Source organism: Capra hircus, chromosome 7, assembly GCF_001704415.2.
Source record: "Capra hircus breed San Clemente chromosome 7, ASM170441v1, whole genome shotgun sequence".
NCBI classification, from domain to species: domain Eukaryota; kingdom Metazoa; phylum Chordata; class Mammalia; order Artiodactyla; family Bovidae; genus Capra; species Capra hircus.
Genome location: NC_030814.1, coordinates 51,970,612 through 51,993,899, shown reverse-complemented (window position 1 = coordinate 51,993,899; position 23,288 = coordinate 51,970,612). Strand labels below are relative to the sequence as shown.

The 23,288-nt window shown below is 39.7% G+C and overlaps 1 protein-coding gene across 3 annotated transcripts in view; it reads left to right on the top strand.

Annotated features, from left to right (window-relative positions):
* The window catches only part of STK32A (serine/threonine kinase 32A), a 133,369-nt gene that overhangs the window by 3,002 nt on the left and 107,079 nt on the right, over positions 1-23,288 (top strand). For all 3 annotated transcript variants that reach the window (XM_018050188.1, XM_005683110.3, XM_013965671.2), the window contains exon 2: positions 1,605-1,752. In XM_018050188.1, coding sequence (XP_017905677.1) covers positions 1,701-1,752 — 52 coding nt within the window. In that variant the 5' untranslated portion in view covers positions 1,605-1,700. The remainder of the gene's footprint in view (positions 1-1,604; positions 1,753-23,288) is intronic.

Below are 23,288 nucleotides of genomic sequence, written 5' to 3'. Positions count from 1 at the left end.
AGGCTTAGTGCTAGTTGCCTCACACAGATTGTCTCATGTTGGAGAAGACTTGAAAGTACCTGGGACTGCAAGGAGATCAAACCAGTCAATCCTAAAGGAATCAGTTCTGAATATTCATTGAAAGGACTGATGCTGAAGCTGAGGCTCCAATTCTTGGGACACCTGATGCCGAGAGCCAACTCATTAGAAAAGACCCTGACGCTGGGAAAGATTGAAGGCAAGAAGAAAAGGGAATGACAAAGGATGAGATGGTTGGATGGAATCACCGACTCAATGGATATGAGCTTGAGCATGCTCCTGGAGTTGATGATGGACAAGGACAGGCATGCTGCATTCCATAGGTCACAAAGAGTCAGACACGACCGAGTGACTGAACTGAACTGATGAGCCATATTTGTCCCATGCATGAGATATGCTCAAGTCATATAGCTGATAGGAACTTTTAAATATTGTTTTATATAAAATCTAGGTTTTATCCTTTTGTGGGGTAGACCTAAAGATCTGGCCCCCAGGGCCTGTGCTTGCACTTTAGCAACAGTCTTTTCGATGGAGGCTGGATTTCGCAGGTCGCCAGTGTCCCAGCAGGCAGTAATATCTCCCACCTGGTCCAGCTCACTCATTTGCATTTCTCTCTGGCTCCTGTAGGCATCTGAGCTTGTGATTTCTGCAGAAGGCATTGTTTCTCCCACATGAGAGATGGGCAATTTAAAAGCCATTATTAGGGTCAGTTTTCCATACCAGTTTCCAGGAAAGTAAAGTTTTTTTTATAATTATGTTAAAAATGATCAAAGCTGTAAAGATACACTTTTCAGGGCTTTTTAGCTCCTGCGTATTATCTGAGCTTCCTAGCTGCCAACAATTATTGAGCACTTGTATTGTGAAAATAAATTAGGTATTATCTCGTGAAATCACATTTAATTTGTCTTTGAGGTGAGGACTGTTATGATCTTCAAGTTCAGGGAAGAAAAGAAATATGTTCCATGAAACTCTGCAACTTGCTGGCATGGTCAAGCCCAAACTCAAAACTTGTGCCTTTGATATTGTAGTAACTTCCAGGGTCAGAGGAAAGAGGGGATGTCTTTTTACGCCTGAAAATTAACTTGATCACCCATCAAAAAATGTTTAAAATTAACCTATTTTCTCAAAGATACAGAAAATCATAATACAATATTTCTTTTATTTTATATGTGTTACATAGAGCACTGCTGGGAATCCCTGGTGTCCAGTGGTTAGGACTCAGCACTTTCACTACAGGGGCCCAGGTTCAATCCCTGGTGGAGGAATTAAGACACTGCAAGCCACACAGCATGGCCAAAAGTAATTTTTTTAAAAAAAAAGCATTGCTGACCTCATTTTAAACTTGTCTTCACATTTAGAAAAACATTTTGCTTTCCTCCCTCTTTATAAGTCCAGGTCCACTTCTGATGAGGCCAGGTATTGGGTTCTCCCAGATGTTAGATGTTCTCTGTTATTTCTGAATTGTCATTTTCAAGAATGAAACATTTTACTGCAGTGGTTCAGATTAGCTTAATTTCAGCTAGTCTGTAATCAGGTACACCTGAGTACACCATATCATAAGAATTCCTTTTCTTTTTATCTCCCAGATACCTAGCTGAGGTTTCCAGACCCCTTTTGAGTGAAGATGAATGTTTCTGCTGGAATAATGTAAGTGGAAGATCCAGGTCTGGGTAGACTCGACTATGGGAGCCAACACTTCAAGCAAACCACCAGTGTTTGATGAAAATGATGATGGTGAGAAATGTTCAATAATTGTATATAAATATAGAACTTGCAGAATTCAGATATAAGCTCCTAACTTCATAAGTAAATTGTCATGTACTGGATTGGCCACAAAGTTTCTTCAGGGTTTTCCATAGCATCTTAGGAAAAAACCAGAGTGAACTTTGCCAACCCAATAAGACCTTTAAAAAAGGTAGAAATGCAAGGATAAGCCTAACCATAACCTTGCATGCTAAGAGCTGGATTTTACCGTCCACTTTCCATGGGACCTTGGATAGCTTTCTTAATCATGACTCTACCAATACCCCTTGTCCAAAGGGAGCTGTGAGTGGGCACCTGGTTTCAATAGAAGACCTTGAAACTAAATGATTTAATTCTCTGTGCTGCTCCCTTGACAGATGAAGTTACCCCTACTGGTAGCTGTTACAGAAAATTTCTTATATTATCAAATTGCATGTGAATGATAATACTCATAATATTGTAGAGTGAAGTGAGGGAAGTTGGTGCCTTCTGAGCTTCCAACTTACATATTCCTAGGGGTGCTTGCCAATTTCCACAATGCTAGGTCATAGGAAAAAGAATCAGTTTCATTGGATAAAAGTGGAACTTTACAGCAGCCTTATAGGCATATGCTGTTAGGTTGTCTGGGGAAAAGGTGGCCCTGGACTCCAGGTAGTAAGTTGCCCAGGTGCCCCAGAGGCAGCCCCCAGAATTTCCAGGGAGTTCTGTTAATTGGACCAAAAGGAAACGAACAATGAATGGAAATTCAGGAGATTATAGCCCTCGGCTACCTGTGTGGCTCAGGAAGTTTACCTTCAACTTCCTCATCAATCAAGTGAGAGGAGAGGGTAGTAAACTTGAAGTTCTTTTTCAACTCCAGAAGTTTATCATTTTGAGATCCTAAAGACAGTTTGCAAAAATGATGAAACAGCATCTGAATCATTAAGGAAATTTTGCTAAAACAGAAACTTACAAGTAACAGTGACTTAAAGAAGACGGTTGTTTTTCTTTCTCATGTTAGCAATCTAGGCATAAGTAATCCAGGTGAGATGTGACTCTGAGGGGTTAGGGACTCTGGCTCTGACAAGCTGGCTTCTTTCTAGCCCTTCATAGCCCAAGCGTTACTGCCACCCTCATGCCTCAGGGTGGCTCAGCACCGCATCACATCCCAGCCATGGGAAGGGGGAGAGTGGGAAGACCAAGCCCACTCCTTTTAAGGATGTGATCTGCCTGTTGCTTATCACTTACACTCACACTTACATACCTAGTTACAAGGGAGACTGAGAAGTTTAGTTAGTTATCTGCATGGCCATGAACCTTCTGAAAATAAGGAGTTCTGTTTTGTTATACAAGAAGGGGACAGTTAGGTATCTGCCATGGCTGGGGAACAAACAAAAGTCTGCTCTTATCTTAGTTTTTGAGTTTTTGTTTGGACTCTTTAAAAAAAAACACAAATATCTGGCTGATCAAGATGCTTTGTTGCCAGCTGTTCACTATCAATTCAGAGATGTGTCATGACTACCTATACAAAATACTGCAGAGGAACCTTGGAATTATATGGTTTGAAAATGGTCTTAAGAAAAAATTTTCCACTCATATCTGTAGCCTTGCTTTGATCTTTCAAGCTGTAAATTCAAGGATCTAGAGGGTGTTACTTGATTTTTTCCCTGTCTAAAATAGGAAGACAAAAAGACTTGGGTTTCATGTTTGGTTCACTGTGGTCCCTACAGATTCATAGCTAAGGTTGTACATGATGCTGGTCCTCAGAGGAGGAAAGAGAGGCCAACTTCATGCTTGTTACTTGTTAGGGGTATGTGTCATTTTAAGGTACTAGGGTAGCATGATAATGAGAAAATAGAGAGGTCTAAATCTTCTTTAATCCAGCCAACCCATGATTTCATGGAGTGTCCAAGAAAGTTACTTCCCCCAATGAATTGTGGCAAATGAGAAACCAGGTATCACTTTAAAAGTAACTTTAAGGGGCTCTGGGAAAACTAGGTTGGAGTGAAATTAGGCAGAAGGAGCAAGCAGCTCTTTCTTAACACCCCCTGTGGTGGTGTTGTTCAGCCGTGTCTAAATCTTTGCAACCCCATGACCTGCAACATACCAGGCTTCCCTGTCCTTCACTGTCTCCTGGAGTTTGCTCAAACTCATGTCCATTGAATCAGTAATGCCGTTCAACCATCTCATCCTCTGCCGTCCCCTTCTCCTCCTGCCTTCATTCCCAGCATCAAGGTATTTTCCAATGAGTTGGCTCTTGGCATCAGGTGGCCAAAGTATTGGAAGTTCAACTTCAGCATCAGTCCTTCCAATGAACATTCAGTGTTGATTTCCTTTAGGATTGACTGGTTTGATCTCCTTGCAGTCCAAAGGACTATTAAGAGTTTTCTCCAGCAACACATTATTGTTCTTCAGAGCTCAGCCTTATTTATGACCCAACTCTCACATCCACACATGACTACTGGAAAAACCATAGCTTTGACTATATGGACCTTTGTCAGCAAAGTGATGTCTTTGTTTTTTAATATGCTGTAGGTTTATCATAGCTTTCCTTTCAATACACTCTAGGTCACCATTTTTTGTTGTCCTGGCCCCCAGCAGATGAGCCTACAGTAGCATCCTTAGAGAGAACAGAATGTCTGCGCTTCCCAGGGCAAGACTCTGAGTCCGTTTACATGCTGAGTTGTAAAGCACAAGTAGAAAGACAAATGCATCTACCATGAGCCCATCCCTCTGCCGGATGTGAGGAGCAGAGCAGGCACAAGATGCCCCTTCCCTGCCTTTGTGGAGCGCTTGTTCTAACGGTGGGAGGCAAACAAGAAACTAGTTAATGAATACACAAACCGGATAACTTCAGACTGTTCAAGTGCCACCAAGGGAAGGATCTGAGGACCTTATGGAGAGTGACAGGGTGAGGGTGAGGAGACTTCAGATAGGGTGTGGCCAGAGCCGGCCTTTCTGAGGAAGTAGCACCTGAGGTAGAGCCTGAAAAATGTGAGGAAGCCACTCATGTAATAACAGAATAGTTCAAGCACAAGAAAAAGTCCAAATAATGACCAAGTTCTGATGAGAATGAGTTTGTATATTATGAAAAGGGATCATATTTAATTGCCATATTAATTAATTTTTTACAAAATCATTGAGTTTGGGGGAGGAAAATTATGACATTCTGGTTATTTCTTAAATGAGTAAATCCTGTAACGTAGATTTGGCTCCTTTCACAGCTCTGGACTAAGCACAAGGAAAATTTTTATTTGATTGCTATGAGGCTTCTAACCAAGAAACAATGACAAAAAGCACTGACTGATCCAAGAACATTAATGCCTATATCATATTTGATCTCTGTATTTTATATAAATAATCAAATGGAGCCAGAATCTAGGGCACTTAAATGGACCAATTTAATTATTTTAAAATATTGCTGAAAAAAAAACCCCAAGATGTGATGGAAAAGTGTTTACTATTCCCATTATACATTTGAGAAGAAAATTTGCACCCATTTTCCCAAGTAATATTTCAAGATTTCTTTCTCATGAAAAAAATGTTTTGGTAATTAAGGAATAAGATGTTAGTGGATGTCCTTTGAGATAAGCTATTCTTGCTGGAATTCATCCTGACACTTTCTGTTTCATGCTGGTCCATCTGATACTGATCTTGAGAGAATCATTCTGTTAGTTACTTATGTTGATCTTTATTTAGCGAAAACAAAGTATAGGCTTTTTAGCTGTTGAGGAAGAGCAGAAGGCTTGCTTAGTTACTGTTAAGTCATTTCTTACTAAGCATATCATACATGATACTACTATTTTGTGGTTTAGGGTAAACCTAAGTTCTGATTATTTTATGTGTGTGTGTGTCTCTGTGTGTGTGTCTGTGTGTGTGGTATAATATATGTGGGCTTCCCTGGTGGCTCAGATGGTAAAGAATCTGCCTGCAGTGCAAGAGACCTGGATTTGATCCCTGGGTCAGGAAGATATCCTGGAGAAGGAATGGCTATCCACTCCATTGCCCACCCATTCTCTTGTCTGGAGAATCCAATGGATAGCGGAGCTTGGCAGGCTACAGTCCATGGGGTCACAAAGAGTTGGAGATGACTGAGTGACTAACACTCTAATATATATAATAAAATGTACCATTTTCCCCACTTTTAAGTGTACAGTTCAGTGGCATTGAGGGGGTACATCTGGGGGCAGCCATCACCACCATCTATCTCTGGACCCCATGGACTGTAGCCAACCAAGCTCCTCTGTCCACAGGATTTCCCGGGCAAGAATACTGGAGTGGGTTGCCATTCCCTCCTCCAGGGGATCTTCCCAACCCCGGGGTCAAACCTGCATTTCCCTAGGCTCCTGTACTGCAGGCAGATTCCTTATTGCTGAGCCACCTGGAAAGCCCCTGGAAATTTTTAATCTTCCTGAACTGAAGTTTTGTAGCCATTAAACATTAATTCTCCATTCCCTCATCCCCTTAGCCCCTGACAACCACCATTCTACTTTATGTCTCTATGATTTTAACCGTTCTGTGTGTGTATATTAGTCACTCAGTCGTGACCCCATGGACTATAGCCTGCCAATCTCCTCTTGTCCACGGGATTCTCCAGGCAAAAATACTGGAGTGGATTGGCATTTCCTTCTCCAGGGGATCTTCCTGATTCAGGGATGGAACCTGGGTCTCCTACATTCGCAGGTGGATTCTTTACCAAGTGAGCCACCAGGGAAGCCCTTTAACTATTCTAGATACTTCATAAAGTAGAATCAGGTATTATTTGTCCTTTTGTGTCTGGTTTATTTCAGTTGTCAAGGTTCATCCATACTGTAGCATGTATCAGAATTTCATTCCTTTTTAAGGCTGAAAAACAGTCTACACTGTATGCAGATAACACATTTTGAATTCAGTCTTTCACTCATCAATGAACACTGGGTTATTTCTACCTTTTGACTACTACAAATAATGCTGCTGTGAACACGGGTGTACAAGTATCTGTTCAAGCCTGTTTTCAACTGGTACATCCTTTAGAAGCAGAATTCCTGGATCACATGATAATGCTTCAAGTTTTTGAGGAACCACTCACCACACTGTCTTCTACCTAACTATGTTTTACATTTTAGTAGTGGGAGACCACTTGACATAAAAGACCAGGGCCCTGGTAGTGAAAACCCATACACAGATGCAAATCTCAGCTGTGCCACAAACTAGCAATCTGTGTATTTTTACGTGAAAAATCAAAGGTGATATAGCCTGATCAACCATCAAACACCAGAGTCAATCTGACTAATTATAAACGTTCTAAAAAGGATTGGAAATACCATAAAAAAGGTCCCCAAATTTAAATAATTACTAGTGAATTAATTTGGAAAAGATCCTTCTGTTGTACAAGTTATTAAATCTCTGTAAGCTCAGTTTCTTCATATATAAAATGCAAGTAAATTGGACATATACTTCATTGGGTCATTGTGAGGGTAGGCTAAACTAATGTAGGTAAAATACTCAGCAAGGTACCTCATATAAAGTAACCACCCACTTAACATTATTTACCAGGATCAGAGTCTCTGAGCATGAACTCTTTTAAGTATTTCTGCTTTGGAAAGACACAGCATTGATGACATGCAACTGTGTAGATGCCATAGTTAGTATGACTTATTCACAATTCTATCAACAGAGTTGGATTGCCAGATGGCAGAGCTTATGAATTCTGTGCAAACCTATGTAAGTCCTCTGAAAAGAAGCCAAATTATTAACTTCACAAAAACATAATCTCATCTGGTTTTTCTTTGATCTCCTCTGGGGTGATTATATTTTCATTTAAGGCAAAATCATGAACTCATTGGGTTGAAAAATCAATAAATTAACATTTCCTGATTTAAGTCCAAAGCAGATTGTTTAAGTAATCCCATTGGACCAGACATTGTGACAGTTTTCCCCCAAAACCAACTACCATGTGGATACTATGAGAAATAAGGAATAATACAGAAAAACATTCTTTAGTTTCCTAAAAGAAAAGAAATATGGGTAGTATTTGTTATTAATGTTTATAATGTGTTATATCTGCTTTATTTCCTCTTTTTTTTGTGGCTTATTAAAATATTAGCATTTTCAAAACCCAGTTGTTGAGGTTTTCAGGCTGACTTAGGGAAAGAAATTCTATAATGCAGGAGAAAGTGGACTTGGTTATAATTCAGGGTCTGGGCAACAGAAAAGGATCTTGTCATCACTGCAAGTTGTATGTGTTTCCAAGCACATACAAATCATGTAGAGGTGATGGAGTTGGTTTAGTTAAACCAAGAGGTAACTCTCTTCTGGAGGACTGTAGCTGAGAAGGGTTGGCCTTACATTAAAAAGGCTCTGCAAAGAGTACATCGATGCTGAGTTTGCAGAGAGAGCTCAATTATTGCATTGTTCTTTGGTCTTGCTGAAAACTCAGTGTTCCACTTTCATTTGGCATCACTTGTCCCCTAGGATGTGTGTGACTGCTTCCAGTTTTCCTACATCTTCTCTGCGGACAGAGGCAATGGACCCTTCAAAATGTTGGGCCAAAAAAATTGGCCACAGATTTGCAATCCAAAAGAAATGGGAGGTTACTGAATTGATTCCAGCCCTGAAGGACTTTCAGAATCTTCCTGGTTATTTTAATGTCCCAGTGGGGTAAGCAAATGTATTTCAGACTTCCCCCCTCTCAAACTTGAGTAATGTTGTCTGGTACTATTTAGTATTTTGTGTTAAAATGGTTAGGAAAGTAAAATGAACATTTCCCTAGTGAGAACTGGCTCCTTAAAACCATTATCTTGGACAGTCTAACATTTAGTTAAAGGATTTGTCATAAATAATCTCAGATCCACTAGTTTATGGCAACAAACACTTTTAATTTGGGAGGGCTTTATTTCCCCCATCCTATGGTATCAGAAGAGTCAGGGAGAAACAGGCTAGACAGAGCCAAGAAAAGAGACATCAAGGACAGAGGTGGTGATTCCAGTTTGCATGTTTCCTGCGCAGTGGGTTAGAAAAACATATTTGGGAGAATCTACGCAAACAAATTTAGGCAACTTACATCCTGCCTTTGGAGATTTACAGTGCTTATTAGCATAACAACAGCTCTGAAATGTACAACAATATTCCATCTCAGTACTTTGATAATTTTCAAACTTATTTCAAAATTAAATTAGGTTGTGGAAAACCTCTTAATACCTTGTGGGAAATAATTCTCTGTGGATCTCGATTTGGGAAGCTAAAGGTCATGATCATGAACACTTTCATTAGAAACATCGTTTCTTCCCATTTGTCCCTTTCTTCCTCCCTTCCTTGATTTAATAGCTCACAGAATCTCCGCCGCTGAAAAGCAATGATGTTCTTCTGTAAAGTTTCCTGCCTAGAAGTTTTTCGGGCAATACAATGCATGTTTATGGAGGTTAATGAGTGAAACACAGGGTAGCTCTGTTTAATGGTGGGATGCTTCCAGTCCAGATGGGAATTAGATTGGGAGATAACTTCTTTTGTGTTTTTAAAGAACATTTTAGTTCAGAGTGTCTTATGCACAAAGTATGTTGAAGCAGTTACTCATTATTAAACAATCATGCTGTACTAACTTTTTATCCAATCCAAAGCTACAGACATTTTTTATTCAACTTGAAACTAACCTAGGTTGAAAAATTAAACTGGTTAGCTAGCTTCAATATTCAGCAACTACTTCAATGAGACTGGGAATGAAGGCCTTCAGAGAATCTGACTTTTGCTATATGGCCTTCCCAAGTGGCGCTAGTGGTAAAGACCCTGCCTGCCAGTGCAGGAGACATAAGAGACACAGGTTTGATCCCTGGGTTGTGAAGATCCCCTGGAGGAGGAAATGGCAACCCACTCCAGTTTTCTGGCCTGGAGAATCCCATGGACAGAGGTGGGCTACAGTCCATACGATTGCAAAGAGTCAGACATGACTGAAGCGACTTAGCACACATCATGTGGCCTTAAATTTACTTACAGAGACCCAGGACTTTACCAATTCAGGTTCTATGAACTATACAGGGATTTCAACTATACATTGCTCTGGGGCCGAAATTTCATTTCGTTTCGTTCTGGAAATTTCGTTTGTAAACACACATACACAATGATGGAATTATATTCCTCTTAAGATAGGACGCAGCACAATTTATATGGTTGAAAGGACTGAAAAAACTATGGTTATAGATTTTGAATTCACTAGACTGGCAGAGGCTTTTTATTTTTTCTCCTGAACTATTTCTTCTTTCCTTCCTGGAGGCATATTTACAGTACAATGAGTTATATTAACCTTGTTCTGTGCTTGAGTTACCTATGTTTTTTCGTTATTTCTAAGAGGAGGTGACAGTAGGGGTTGGCATGCTTTTTCTGCGGTGGGCCAGGCAGTAAATATTCTATGCTGTGCTGTTCGCTCTCTGTGTCAATGACTCACTCTGCTGTCGCCACGTGAAGGCAGCCGTAGACAGTGAGGAAACCAACAATTACGGCTCTATTTCAGTAACACTTTTACTTGTAGACACTGAAATTTGAATTTCACATCATATTCACATGTCACAAAATATTTTGATTTGCCAAACATTTAAAAATATGAAAGCCATTTTTAGCTTTTGAGCCATATAAAAACAGAGGGTGGAATTTGACCTGCATGCCATGTTGTACTAACCCTTGCTCTAAAGCATCCAAAGGCATTTATTTATGTGGGCCAGGGGCTCATCTGATATCCATTCATAACCATTGAGCTGTCACTAAAAGATTGGGTAAGAAGACTGACATCTGTTCTCTACAGATGCTTAACAAAGGCAGTCTTCACAGACTGTTTTTCTTCATCAGTTTGAGTCAGTAGACGTACTTGGACCAATAAATCTACTATTTCAGAAAATATATTTTTTTGTAACTATATGTATTATTTGATAGCCCAGATTCAATTCAATGTAATTCATTTGAAATATCATTACATAGAGTTTATTTCTTACAAGGGGCATTTAGTCAACTGAGAGGCATCCAACAGTTGGGGATATGGATCCCCCATCCTGCCCCATCTTCTACTTCCCTATTTGTTCTAAAGAAATAGCCAGTGTATTTCTGACTTTTGAACCAATTCATGCGTTGGGGTCCAGGCAGCAGAAAAAGAAGCTGTTGGTGCCCATTGCTTGGTCTTGGCATGAGGAGTTGGTGTCAGGAAAGCCCCGACTCCCTGGGGTACTGTGTTTCATAAAAGGGAAGTGCTGACTCTGCAGGCAAATGCCATCAGTTGGCCTTGAAAGCTGCGTTCTTGGAGAAGTTTCAAATATTTCCTTAAAGGACTTGCCAAGCTCCACATGTACTAGTGGCAATCATTTGCTGCCAACCAGTTGGGATGATAAAGGACTAGGGAAGCAGCTAAGTGATTTTTTTTTTATCAGTAGATCATCAGTGAAATGTTCTAGAGTGGAACTTCAACCTTAAAAATTGTGGTGTCAGTTAAGCCACAGGTTAATTCAGTGGCTTCTAGATACCCTCTGTGAACAAATATAATGTTTTTCTTAGTCTGTGGTGAAAGGAGAAAAACAAGAGCAATGTAGTGAGCTTCTCACATGGTAATACTAGTAAAAATTTTAAGTTTACCTTCTTTCTTGTGTGTGTCTAGTATTTAAGGATTGTGGAAATACAATTTTTTTCACAGTGAGAACTTAGAGAAGTGACTTGTCTCTCTGATCTCCAGTTTTCTCACATGTAAATGGGTGCTAATAATAGTATCTGCCTCGAATATATTTTGTGGGAATAAAAAGATTATCCATAAAAAGTGTTTAGCACACTGCCTAGCATAAACTAATTGCTCATAAAGAGTTATTACTGCTGTTATCATGATCACCATAATTTTTAATATTCTTACTTGGCAAATAAAAAATAAGATCTACCCAATGTTAGTTTTCCTTTTCTTCCCTAGTTTTTGTTTGCTGTTTTTAAGGTGGATGAGATTTTCTGATCTGTAAAATCCAAAAATACAATTGTAATTTAAATCAGTGCTATGTAGATACCACTGAATAGGCTGAAATAGGGGGAAAAAAAAAGTGGCCTCTTTTAATTGGGACAGTCATATTCATTTGAAGTGAAAGTTGGTGGTTCCTGGGCTAACCTAGTGGGAGATGGAAAGCTGAGGGTTTATTCAACATGTATTTTCAATATAAAATAATTGAGAGTTACAGATAGATTGAATGTGGACTAAGAGGAAAGAACAATATCAAGAATGAATTCTAGGATTTGCTTCAATAGACAAGTAGATGGCTGTGATATTTTGCTGAGATGCAAGAGAAGAGGTGCTGAGGGGTGGGGACATGTTTTGGCATAGTCAAGAGTTCTCAGTTGGATGCATAAAATGACTGTGTATAAAATGCTGATGTAAAATATGAAGCTGAGATGAGTGGAAAAGTCTGGGTTACAGATATAAAAGACATGGTTTTAAATTTTACTGAGATAGATGAGTCTGCCTTGGGAGAGTGGAGAGTAAGGAGAAACAGAGGAGGAGGAGCACCCCAGTATTTAGAAGTCAGGCAGAGGAAAGCAATCAGCAAAGGAAATTGAGAAGGAACAGCCTGTGAGATATGAAAAACATATGTTCTGAAATGTAAGAGAAGACTCTTTCAAGGAGATGGAAGTCATTGCTTGTGTTGAATGTTCCTGGGTGGTTGAGTAAAGTGAGATTTGCGTTGAGTAAGTGGGGATGTGGAGGCAAGAGCCAGAGGCTGGGGAGTCAGGAATGTATGGGAGGGGAAGACATAGACACAAGCAAGTACAGTATACCCTTTCAGCAAGTTTGCTCTAAAGAGAAGCAGAGAAATGAGTCAAGCACTGAAGCTGAGTATGATGTTAAGGGAGGATTTTTTTAAGAGGAAATAGTAGAAGTTGAAGTTGATAGTTTTTGCCCTTTTTATTGGTTAATTCCTATGAAATGATGAGACCAGAGTTGGCTTTATCCATGTGGGACCAGTGTAGGCACACAGGGTTTTGCATTCAGAAGGGCCCACACGTGGGCTGCACTGCCTGCAGTTGCTGTCCCTAACTTCTTACAAATTTCAGCTTAGAATTCATGTTTGGTGAGGTCTGATGAGATATCAGCCCCCAGGGGCTTGAAGACTTGCCTCACATGCTGCCTTCTCCCTAGGAAGGCTTCTAGGTGAGTTGACAGGGCCCTCCTACCTCTGTCTACAACAGATTTGGGTGCTGATGGGTGGGATGGTGGGGGTGAAGCACCCCCACGACATACTCAGGTAGGACATGAAGTAGTAGTCACTGCTCCAGGCTGGCAGTTTGGCAGGTGGTCAGCTGGACACTGTTGCTTGGAATCTCATCCACCTCCACCTTCCCATCCAGAAACTGAGTATGTCATGGAGTTCGATTTGGAAGCAAGGGATATGGTGATCATTCGAATTCAGATTGCAGATTGATTATATTCTTTGCAGCCAAAGATGAAGAAGCTTTATACAGTCAGCAAAAACAAGACTGGGAGCTGACTGTGGCTCAGATCATGAACTCTTTATTGCCAAATTCAGACTCAGGTTGAAGAAAGTAGGGAAAACCACTAGACCTTTTAGGTATGACCTAACTCAAATCCCTTGCGATTATACAGTGGAAGTGACAAACAGATTTCAAGGGATTAGATCTGATGGACAGAGTGCCTGACGAATAAGGATGGAGGTTCATGACATTGTGCACGAGGCAGTGATCAAGATCATCCCCAAGAAAAAGAATTCCAAAAGGCAAAATAGCTGTCTGAGGAGGCCTTACAAATAACTGTGAAAAGGAGTAAAGCTAAAGGCAAAGGAGAAAAGGAATGATATACCAATGCAGAGTTCCAAAGAATAGTGAGGAGATATAAGAAAGCCTTTCTCAGTGATCAATGCAAAGATATAGAGGAAAACAATAGAATGGGAAAGACTAGAGATCTCTTCAAGAAAATTAGAGATACCAAGGGAACATTTCATGCAAAGATGGGCACAATAAAGACAGAAGTGGTATGGACCTGACAGAAGCAGAAGATTTTAGAAGAGGTGGCAGGAACACACAGAAAAACTATAAAGAAAAGATCTTCATAACCCAGATAATCACGATGGTGTGATCATTCACCTAGAGCCAGACATCCTGGAATGTGAAGCCAAGTGAGGAAGCATCACTACAAACAAAGCTAGTGGAGGTGATGGAATTCCAGTTGAGCTATTTCAGATCCTAAAATGATGCCGTGAAAGTGTTGCACTCGATATGCTAGCAAATTTGGAAAACTCAGCAGTGGCCACAGAACTGGAAACGGTCAATTTTCATTCCAATCCCAAAGAAAGGTAATGCCAAAGATTGCTCAAACTACCACACAATTGTACTCTTCTCACAGGCTAGCAAAGTAGTGCTCAAAATTCTCCAAGTCAGTCTTCGACAGTATGTCAACCGTGAACTTCCAGATGTTCAAGGTGGATTTAGAAAAGGCAGAGGAACCAGAAGTCAAATTGCCGACATCTGTTGGATCGAAAAAGCAAGAGAGTTCCAGAAAAGCATCTATTTCTGCTTTATTGACTACACCAAAGCCTCTGACTGTGTGGGTCACAACCAACTGCGGAAAGTTCTTCAAGAGATGGGAGTATCAGACGACCTTACCTGCCTCCTGAGAAATCTATATGCAGGTCAGGAAGCGACAGTTAGAACTGGGTGTAGAACAATAGACTGGTTCCAAATCAGGAAAGGAGTATGTTGAGGCTATTTATTGTCACCTTGCTTATTTAACTTATACACGGAGTACATCATGAGAAATGCTGGGCTGGAAGAAGCACAAGCTGGAATCAAGATTGCCGGGAGAAATAGCAATAACCTCAGACATACAGATGACAGCACCCTTATGGCAGAAAGCAAAGAACTAAAGAGCCTCTTGATGAAAGTGAAAGAGGAGAGTGAAAAAGTTGGCTTAAGACTCAACATTCAGAAAACTGAAATCATGGCATCCGGTCCCATCACTTTATGGCAAATAGATGGGGAAACAGTGTAAACAGTGAGAAACTTTATTTTGGGGATCTTCAAAATCACTGCAGATGGCGACTGTAGCCATGAAATTAAAAGATGCTTGCTCCTTTGAAGAAAAGTTATGAGCAACCTAGACATCATTATTAGAAAGCAGAGACATTACTTGGCCAACAAAGGTTCGTCTAGTCAAAGCTATGATTTTTGCAGTATTCATGTATAGATATGAGAGCTGGACTATAAAGGAAGCTGAATGCTGAAGAATTGATGCTTTTGAATTGTTAGAGTATTAGAGAAGACTCTTGAGAGTCCTGTGGACAGTAAGGAGATCAAACAAGTCATCCTAAAGGAAATCAGTCCTGAATCCTCATTGGAAGGACTGATGCTGAAACTGAAACTCCAATACTTTGGTCACTTGATGCAAAATACTGACTCATATGAAAAGACCCTGATGCTGGGAAGGATTGTAGGCAGGAGGAGAAGGGGATGACAGAGGATGAGATGGTTAGATGGCATCACTGACTCAATGGACATGAGTTTGAGTAAGCTCCAGGAGTCAGTGATGGACAGGGAAGCCTGGTGTGCTACAATCCATGGGGTTGCAAAGACATGACTGAGTGACTGAAGTGAACTGATGTAGAGATGTACTTACCACCCAGTAACTTTCTCATTAGGAGTAATGACAGGGGCCAACTACCATAATACCCTTTATCATCATATCAGCCTGTAGTTTAAACGTGACAGGCCTGAGGCACAGAAGGTTAAAGCAGTGACTGGGTATCAGACAGCCACACAGCTAGAACCTGAATCTTGATATAAAATGACTTTCATTTATTTCAGTTATAGATATCCTCCCACGATGGCTAACCAGAATGAATTTATAAACTGAAACAAACCTAGAGGATTGCTTTTCAGTAATACATCAGACACTAATTAAAGACCCAGCAGTGCATCCTGCTCTCTGAGAGCTGAGTCATTTCATTTCTCAGGGGCATTCGTCTTCACATCTGCTGTAGCCCGTGCATATCCCTTAGACTACGTTATTGCTAATGTGTTACGGGTTCAATACATAACACCCCTTCTTCCCTTGAGTAAATTACACAGTTCATCACTACTCTTGAGTTTGCTTGTCTTCCTCTATTCACTTCGATTCCAAGGACAATTTCAATGACCTGCATCGACGTCTTTCACAATTTATTTCACGGCTATAATCACCTTGACTCACTCTTCAGCCTTTTTTAGATCAACTTCATTGTATGATACCTTGTAAGATAATTTTGGTTTACCTTTATAAAATATTAAAGTCATTGCCACTTTGATAACTTCACTTTCTGTCCAGGGTATAACATAACAGGAAAAATGTTCTAAACTAAGGCTTAATTGAACATTGAAAAGAATTTTTGCTAAAGTCTTAGGTGCCTAATTGGTAACTAGAATTGGCTTGCTTGTTTGTTTGCCCCAGTGCATTTCCACTGAAGACTATAGCCCCAGCTTTCCCTATGGTTAATATTCTAGTATAAAGGTAGATTAGATGAACTACATTGCAGCTATTCTTAGGAAATGTGTATTTAAAAGCAAGTTTTGTAATGATAAAAGTAATAAATATTAAAATAAAAACAGGAAGAAAAACAGTCACCCTCAATATCTCAGCCACTGGATAACTCTTGCTAATATTTTGTGGAGTTTCCATAACTATCCTCATTCTTCATTCTGGCACCTCTCCTCTTTCTCACTCACTATATTTTTCTTTAAATTTCTTACTTTAATTTACTTATTTACTTTGTTAATTGTGTTTTTCTCATCATAAAGTAAATTTCTTGAGGACAGGAATTTTTTCCATTCTATTCACTTTTATATCTTCAGCACCCAACTTGTTAAATAAATGAATCCATTAAGTAGTTTTTAATCTGTGCATGTGTATAAAAGGCATTTGATATATTTGAGATGATGCTTTACATGCTTCTGCATCTGCAGTTTCATTTATATTGTGACAGTGTGTTATAATTTCTTAAAATTTATTGATTCCTTGAAAGTTTAATTTAGTGGCTCTGCAGTGCTATAACTTGAGCAGCCTATAATTTAACTGCACAGTTTTAAACATACCTAAATGACAAAATGCACTGATGTTCTCTTAGATTACAACTTCTTTTTTTAGTGTTTGATAATTTTTTAATCCTAAAAAATTATTTGTATGGCAGGAGCCAAGAGACACTATTCCTTATTTTGGTATAGTAAATCATCACTATAGTGAAATAATATTCAAAGCAGTTGGGTTTATTTATATGGGATTAATCTTAGGTATGAATATTACTTAAAAGTAAATGTTGACTTGAATGAATTGTGGAGACTTTTGTACCATTTGCTCAAAACTAACTTTTTTATCTTTTATCACTTTTTGTGAAAAATGTTACATAAAAGTTGGAATCTTAAACAGTGCATGGTTAAGTGGCACAGTATATCCTTGTGCAGCAATCACCACTATCCATATCCAGAACTTTTTAATCATCCCAAGCAGAAACTCTGTACTTAAACATTGACACCTCAATGCCCCCTCCCTCTAGCCCTTGGTTTGGAGAAGGCAGTAGAACCCCACTCCAGTACTCTTGCCTGGAAAATCCCATGGATGGAGGAGCCTGGTGGGCTGCAGGCCATGGGGTCGCGAAGAGTCGGACACGACTGAAGCAACTTAGCAGCAGCAGCACCTAGCCCTTGGTTATCTGTATTCTACTTTCTTTCTTGGTGAATGTGACTCTCAAAGCTCCTCATTTAAGTATGATCATACAGTATTTCCTGTTTTGAGTCTGGATTATCCCACTTAGCATAATGTCTTCAAGTTTCATCCATGTTGTGTCAGAACTTCATTCCTTTTTATAGCTGTATAATATTTTAATGTACATATATACCACTGTTTATCCATCTGTTGATGGACCCATGAGTTGTTTCCATCTTTGGGCTATGGTGGATAATACTGGATGAATATTGGTGCCCAAACATCCATTTGAGTTCTTGTCAATTCTTTGGTGTCAATTCTAGGTGTGACTTGCTCAGAGGTGACTTGTAGAGTTCAGCCATTATAGGCATTTATCGCGTGGGGCTGCATTTACCCTTACATGATGGTGAAGAGTAAGATTTCTATTCCCTTCAGAATATTTTTCCAGAAGGAACCCTGTAGTCAGCTAATGGCTAGAGTTAGAACTGGGCCTGAATCCTCAGTCCATATATCACTGATGGACATGCCAGAGTTTTGCTTATCCTTATTGGAGCTAGTGCTTAGAAGACCAGGATCTATCATTTTATCTTTGTTCAGAATTTGCTGACATCAAGCATACTCAATCATCAGCAGATTCAGTTAAGGAGAAAGAAAACACACTGCAGAAGTGCTTCCTGTTCATCTCGCTCCTCCAACTGCTGAGTCAGGCATAGCGGAGACACCAAGGAATTCGAGACCCTCTCTTCAGGGATTTGAAAACCTCCTCTCCTGCTCTGCTTGACAATTTTCTCAGACTACTTTGTGAACAGCAGCACTACACATTCATGTGCTCTTCAAGCTCTAGGAATATTCAGTTAGAGTTAGAAATCAGCCAATCTTGTGTCTTTTAACATTTCATCAGGTTTTTTAAAAAAATGCCTCTCGCACATGCCATTTTTTGTACGCTTTGATATGTGGAAAGCATGCACTACTGTGTTAAGTAGTAGCCTGCTTAGTGTTGGAGTTGGACACTGCAAATTAGTTTTCTTGTATTACTTTCTTAGGGCTCTGGCAGGAAGTATCACAAACTGGAGAGCTTTAAGCAATGGAAATATTCACAGTTGTGGAGGCGAGGAGTCTGAAGTCAGGGTGTTGGTAGGGCCCTGCTCTGGACAGACCCTCCAGGGGAGCCTCCTCCCTTGCCTCTTCTAGCTGCTGGCAGCCCCAGGAGTTCTTTGGCTGGTGGCAGCATCACTACGATCTCTAACTCCGTCTTCGCATGGTCTTCTGTGTCTGTGTGCAGACTTCTGTCTTCTTACAAGGGCACCAGTCATTGGTTTAGGGGCCTAGCCTACCTTACTCTGGTACAACTTCATCCCTAACTTGACTGAAAATATGAGTCTAAAAATGGTTTTAAAAAACACTAGCTAAGGTCGCAAAGCAAATATGTGATAAACTGATGGCTATCTCGGGTTCCTACTGTTTAATTTCCAAAAGAAAAAAAAAAACTCTTGTTTATTGAGCATCTATTATACTCTTGATGTATTCCTAATATACTTTACCTAATTTAGTTCCCACCAAAGCCCTAGGAGAAAGGTATCTGTTTTAAGGATGAGAAAAAATGGAAGTAAGACTTGCAGGGAGAGATGGTGAGTGAAACACATTCATCTCTCTCCAGTCCTTGGGAATCTGTAGGGTCACCTGTCTCTAGAAGCAGACAAGAAAGGGGATGCTAATTAAGGAGATTGCCTAGATATCTATTCAAACACTGGTCAGGTCCTTCTACCACTTTGTCAAAAGAGAGAAACTAGTTATCTGTTCCCCAACTGTTGTTTACCCTCTGGAGAGGAGGGAAAGACCTGGCCCACTGAGGGCCAGCGGTGCTTTGTGGAGAAAGGAAGAACCAGATAAATGAGTGCATGCTGTGTGCACAACCCCTCAGCCCTCTTTCCCTTTAGGCTCTGATACCACTGACGCCAGGGGCCTCACTCCAGACAAACACCAGGTAGAGTGTCTTTCCTGGGACTTTTGATCAACCCAAGATGGAAGGTATAAGTTAATCAACATCAGAGTTTTCTAACTCAGCACCCTAGCCTTTGCTAAGAGTCAAACTTACTGGGAACAAGTTCCACCCTCACACTCAGAACTTTCAGAGAGATGTTTAGGTTGTCCCACTTAAAAATGAACAGAAAACCAAGGATTTTCTGACATATGGGAAAAGCTTCTACTAGGACTGACAGATACTGAAACACCTGAACAGAAAAAAAAAAAAAAAAAAAAGAAACTTAAGGAAAACTATCAGAGATATATGGTACTGTGACAAGTTTTTTCATGAAAAAATAGGATAACGAGAGCAACATTCATAGACCAAAAATTAGTGTAAGAGGAAAAAGTTACAACAAGAATGGAAAATCCCAAAGAAGGCTTAGATGACAAATTTAAGGAAATTTCCCATAGTAATGTGCAAATAGAGATAGAAAACAGAAGGGTAAATATAAGAAAATTTAAGAGCCACTCTAAAAATTCTAGTTTCAAATAACAGTAGGTACAAAAGGAGAGAAAGATAAAGGGAGGAAACCATCACTTACTAATTTAAGGGAAAAAGAAAAGCCCAGAACGTCTCCAGATTGAATGAATTTATCAAGTGCCCAGCACAACAAATAAAATAAACCCACATAATCATGAAGTTTCAAAACACTCATCACAAATACACAATCCTGCAAGGTCCAGAGAAGACAACTGTTCATCAGAGGTCTGGCATCAAAATAGCTTTAGAGTTAACAGTAACACAAAAAGAAATTAAGGAGGGCCAGGCCTCAAAATTTTGAAGGAAAATAATTTCCAGCCTAATATTCAATACTCAGACAAACTCAATCAAGTGGGAGGAGAATAAACTATTTTGCATATATACAAGACTTCAAAAACTTACCTCCCATGCAATTCCCCTCCTTACAAAACTGTTATAGGATACACTTCACGGAAATAAGAGAATCCAACAAGAGGGAGACAGTGCAGGCAATAAGCAAGGATTCTGTCATTAAAGAAAACCAACGAATGAAAAGCCCAGGGGAGAGGGAAACAGGGAGCCCTAGGATGACAGCTGTGAAGCAAAAAAGAATAAACAGTCTAGACTGGAGGGGTCTGGTAGAGATATTTTCAGGAAGATGATCATGTGGTTGATGCACTTGAACATGTTAGAGGGTACTTAGACCACTAGAGAAGACTTTGAGATTGAATTAGTAAAGAGGATACAGAAAAGCAAGCAAGTGTAAATAAGATAATTATTAACTCCACAGGTGGGGGTAAATGTGCAAGAAGGGAAGCCCAATTGTGGTTTACAACATTACTCAGGTGTGCATACTGTTTCCATACTCATAAAAATGGAAATACTGAATACTGATCTAATTGAAATCATTATATCAGATACAGCTGTCTTAGAAAGATGGGAGCCTGTTGGGGTAAGGTCAAAAGACCAAGGAACTGAACTAAATGCCTACCTGCCATCTTGAAAATTCATTAACTAATTCCTAAAACTGACCAAAAAAATTCATCCTATTTAGATTATATGGCAGAAACTACTAAATTTATTAACTCAAAGAGGTAAGAGTGTTAGCTTCTTGGCCAGGAGAGATTGGAGAATGAGACAAGTGGATCTCAGGACTAATATCAGTGTTTTGTAACAAACCATTTAGAACTCTGACTTTTAAACCTGTTTATCCATGTAAAATGGAGAAGGCAACAGCACCCCACTCCAGTACTCTTGCCTGGAAAATCCCATGGACAGAGGAGCCTGGTGGGCTGCAGTCCATGGGGTCAATAGGAGTCTGACACAACTGAGCGACTTCACTTTCACTTTTCACTTTCATGCATTGGAGAAGGAAATGGCAACCCACTCCAGTGTCCTTGCCTGGAGAATCCCAGGGACAGGGGAGCCTGGTGGGCTGCCGTCTATGGGGTCGCACAGAGTTGGACACAACTGAAGCGACTTAGCAGCAGCAGCAGCATACATGTAGAAAGACATAGATACATAACTTTGATAAAAATAACAATGTCTAAAAGACAGAAAAACTAATCAAGATATCAGTCATTGTTATCTTTAGATGATTTTCTTTTTCTTCTACTTTTTTGTATTTTTATGATAAAAGTTTATTAGTTTTATATAAAGATATTCTTCATTATGAATAAGAAATTGAAGCTCAGAAACATCCAGTAAATTTCCTAATTCCATTCATCTTGTAAGTGGTGGAGCAAGGATTCCAGTGCAAGTCTTTCTGACTCAAAAATCATTTTTTATCTTTCATCAAAGCATTCCGTCTTCACTGAAAACCAAGACACAAAATTGTCATGCCACAATCTTTACTCCCCACTCTGAGGCTTCACTGAACCTCTTTCTATACCAAACACTCAACAGTTAATTGCTTTCATTTGTCTACTCATTTTCTTATATATATTTAGACTCATTTAATTCCATAAAGATTACTGAAGAATGGGTTCCAAATATGTACGCACTACAGAAAAATAAAAATGAGGCAGGGGCATTTGGTTGTCCAGGCTTTGTGTTCTCACAAATCCAACTGAACAAGTCATGCTCAGTTTCCTGAGGCTGTCCCTTAGTCCCAAGCTAATTTTGTCTTCCCATCAGTGTCTCCCACAGTCCTGGGCCCAGGGATGCTCAGAGTCTTGGTTGATTTGACTTGCTAGCAAGGCTGTGGCTCCTAGAGGAGTGAGTTGAACTTCTTTCCTCCTTGCCGTGACTGTCTTAAAAGGGTATAAGTAGATCTTTTGGCAACTAAACATTCACCTAATTAATGGAAAACTGGTAAATTCCACCAAAACAATTATTTTTAGGCAGTGCTTCATTTTTCCAGTCCTTTTATTCCCTTTTTGACAAAATGTGCAATGTCCATTCTTAAAAATCAATGGGCACAGTGACAGCAGGAGGTATCCGGAAGGCATGATGAGGTATCCGGAAGATTGCAACCTAACCTGAGTACCTTCCTGTTGCCATAGTGAGGTGCGTTTACCTTTGTTTGATGACCATGCGGCACTGACAAAGCAAACATCCTTTGGTTCCTGCTGTTAATTATCCTTCAGTTCCTGGTGCATGTTCATCCAAGTCCTTGCTTAGGGCGGTTATTGGCTGGTTATGAGGTTGGTGGGGTGGAGAATGGCGGTTCTTGACACTTCTGAATTCAAAGAATGAGTAAATCAGTTCTTGAGGTGTTTGAGATCTAAATCCAGTGTATACAGAGAAATCTAAAGTTGTCACATTCAAATGGAGACTTTACGGCCTACTCATGAAGAAGCTTTTTAGTAATAGGTTGTTGGTAAGACATTTCTTAGGAGGTACCCATTTTATTTTTTAATTAATTTTTTTAATTGAAGCATAGTTGATTTACAATAATGTGAGGAGGTATCCATTTTAAATAACGATACACTAGAAAGTCAATATGAAGAAACATATCTTTAAAAAATTTCTTCCTAAGCTATATATATTCTGTTAAACTTGGTGATGGTACTTCCTTCATTTAATAAGTATTGATTATATTGATTATGCATGTGCTACCCAACATGGCTCTAGGCGATATAGATACCATAGTCAACAGGATGAGCCCAGTGTCTGCCTTCAGAGAGGGTATATTCTTGGTACTATCTGTCCTGTGATGTGCCAGTATCATTTTGCCTAATGTTCTGGGGGAAAAAACTTGGGTTGATACCACAGTGACTCATCCAGTAACAGCAAAAACAGTAATGATGATACCTCTATTGAGTTCAAACAAAAAACTCTTGACAAGCACCTTTGATATGCCTTATTTCATCTAGTCCTCCTAATATCCTTAGAAGGGATACTAAACGCAATCACTTTTATAGGGAAGAAAATTTAAACTCAAGAGAG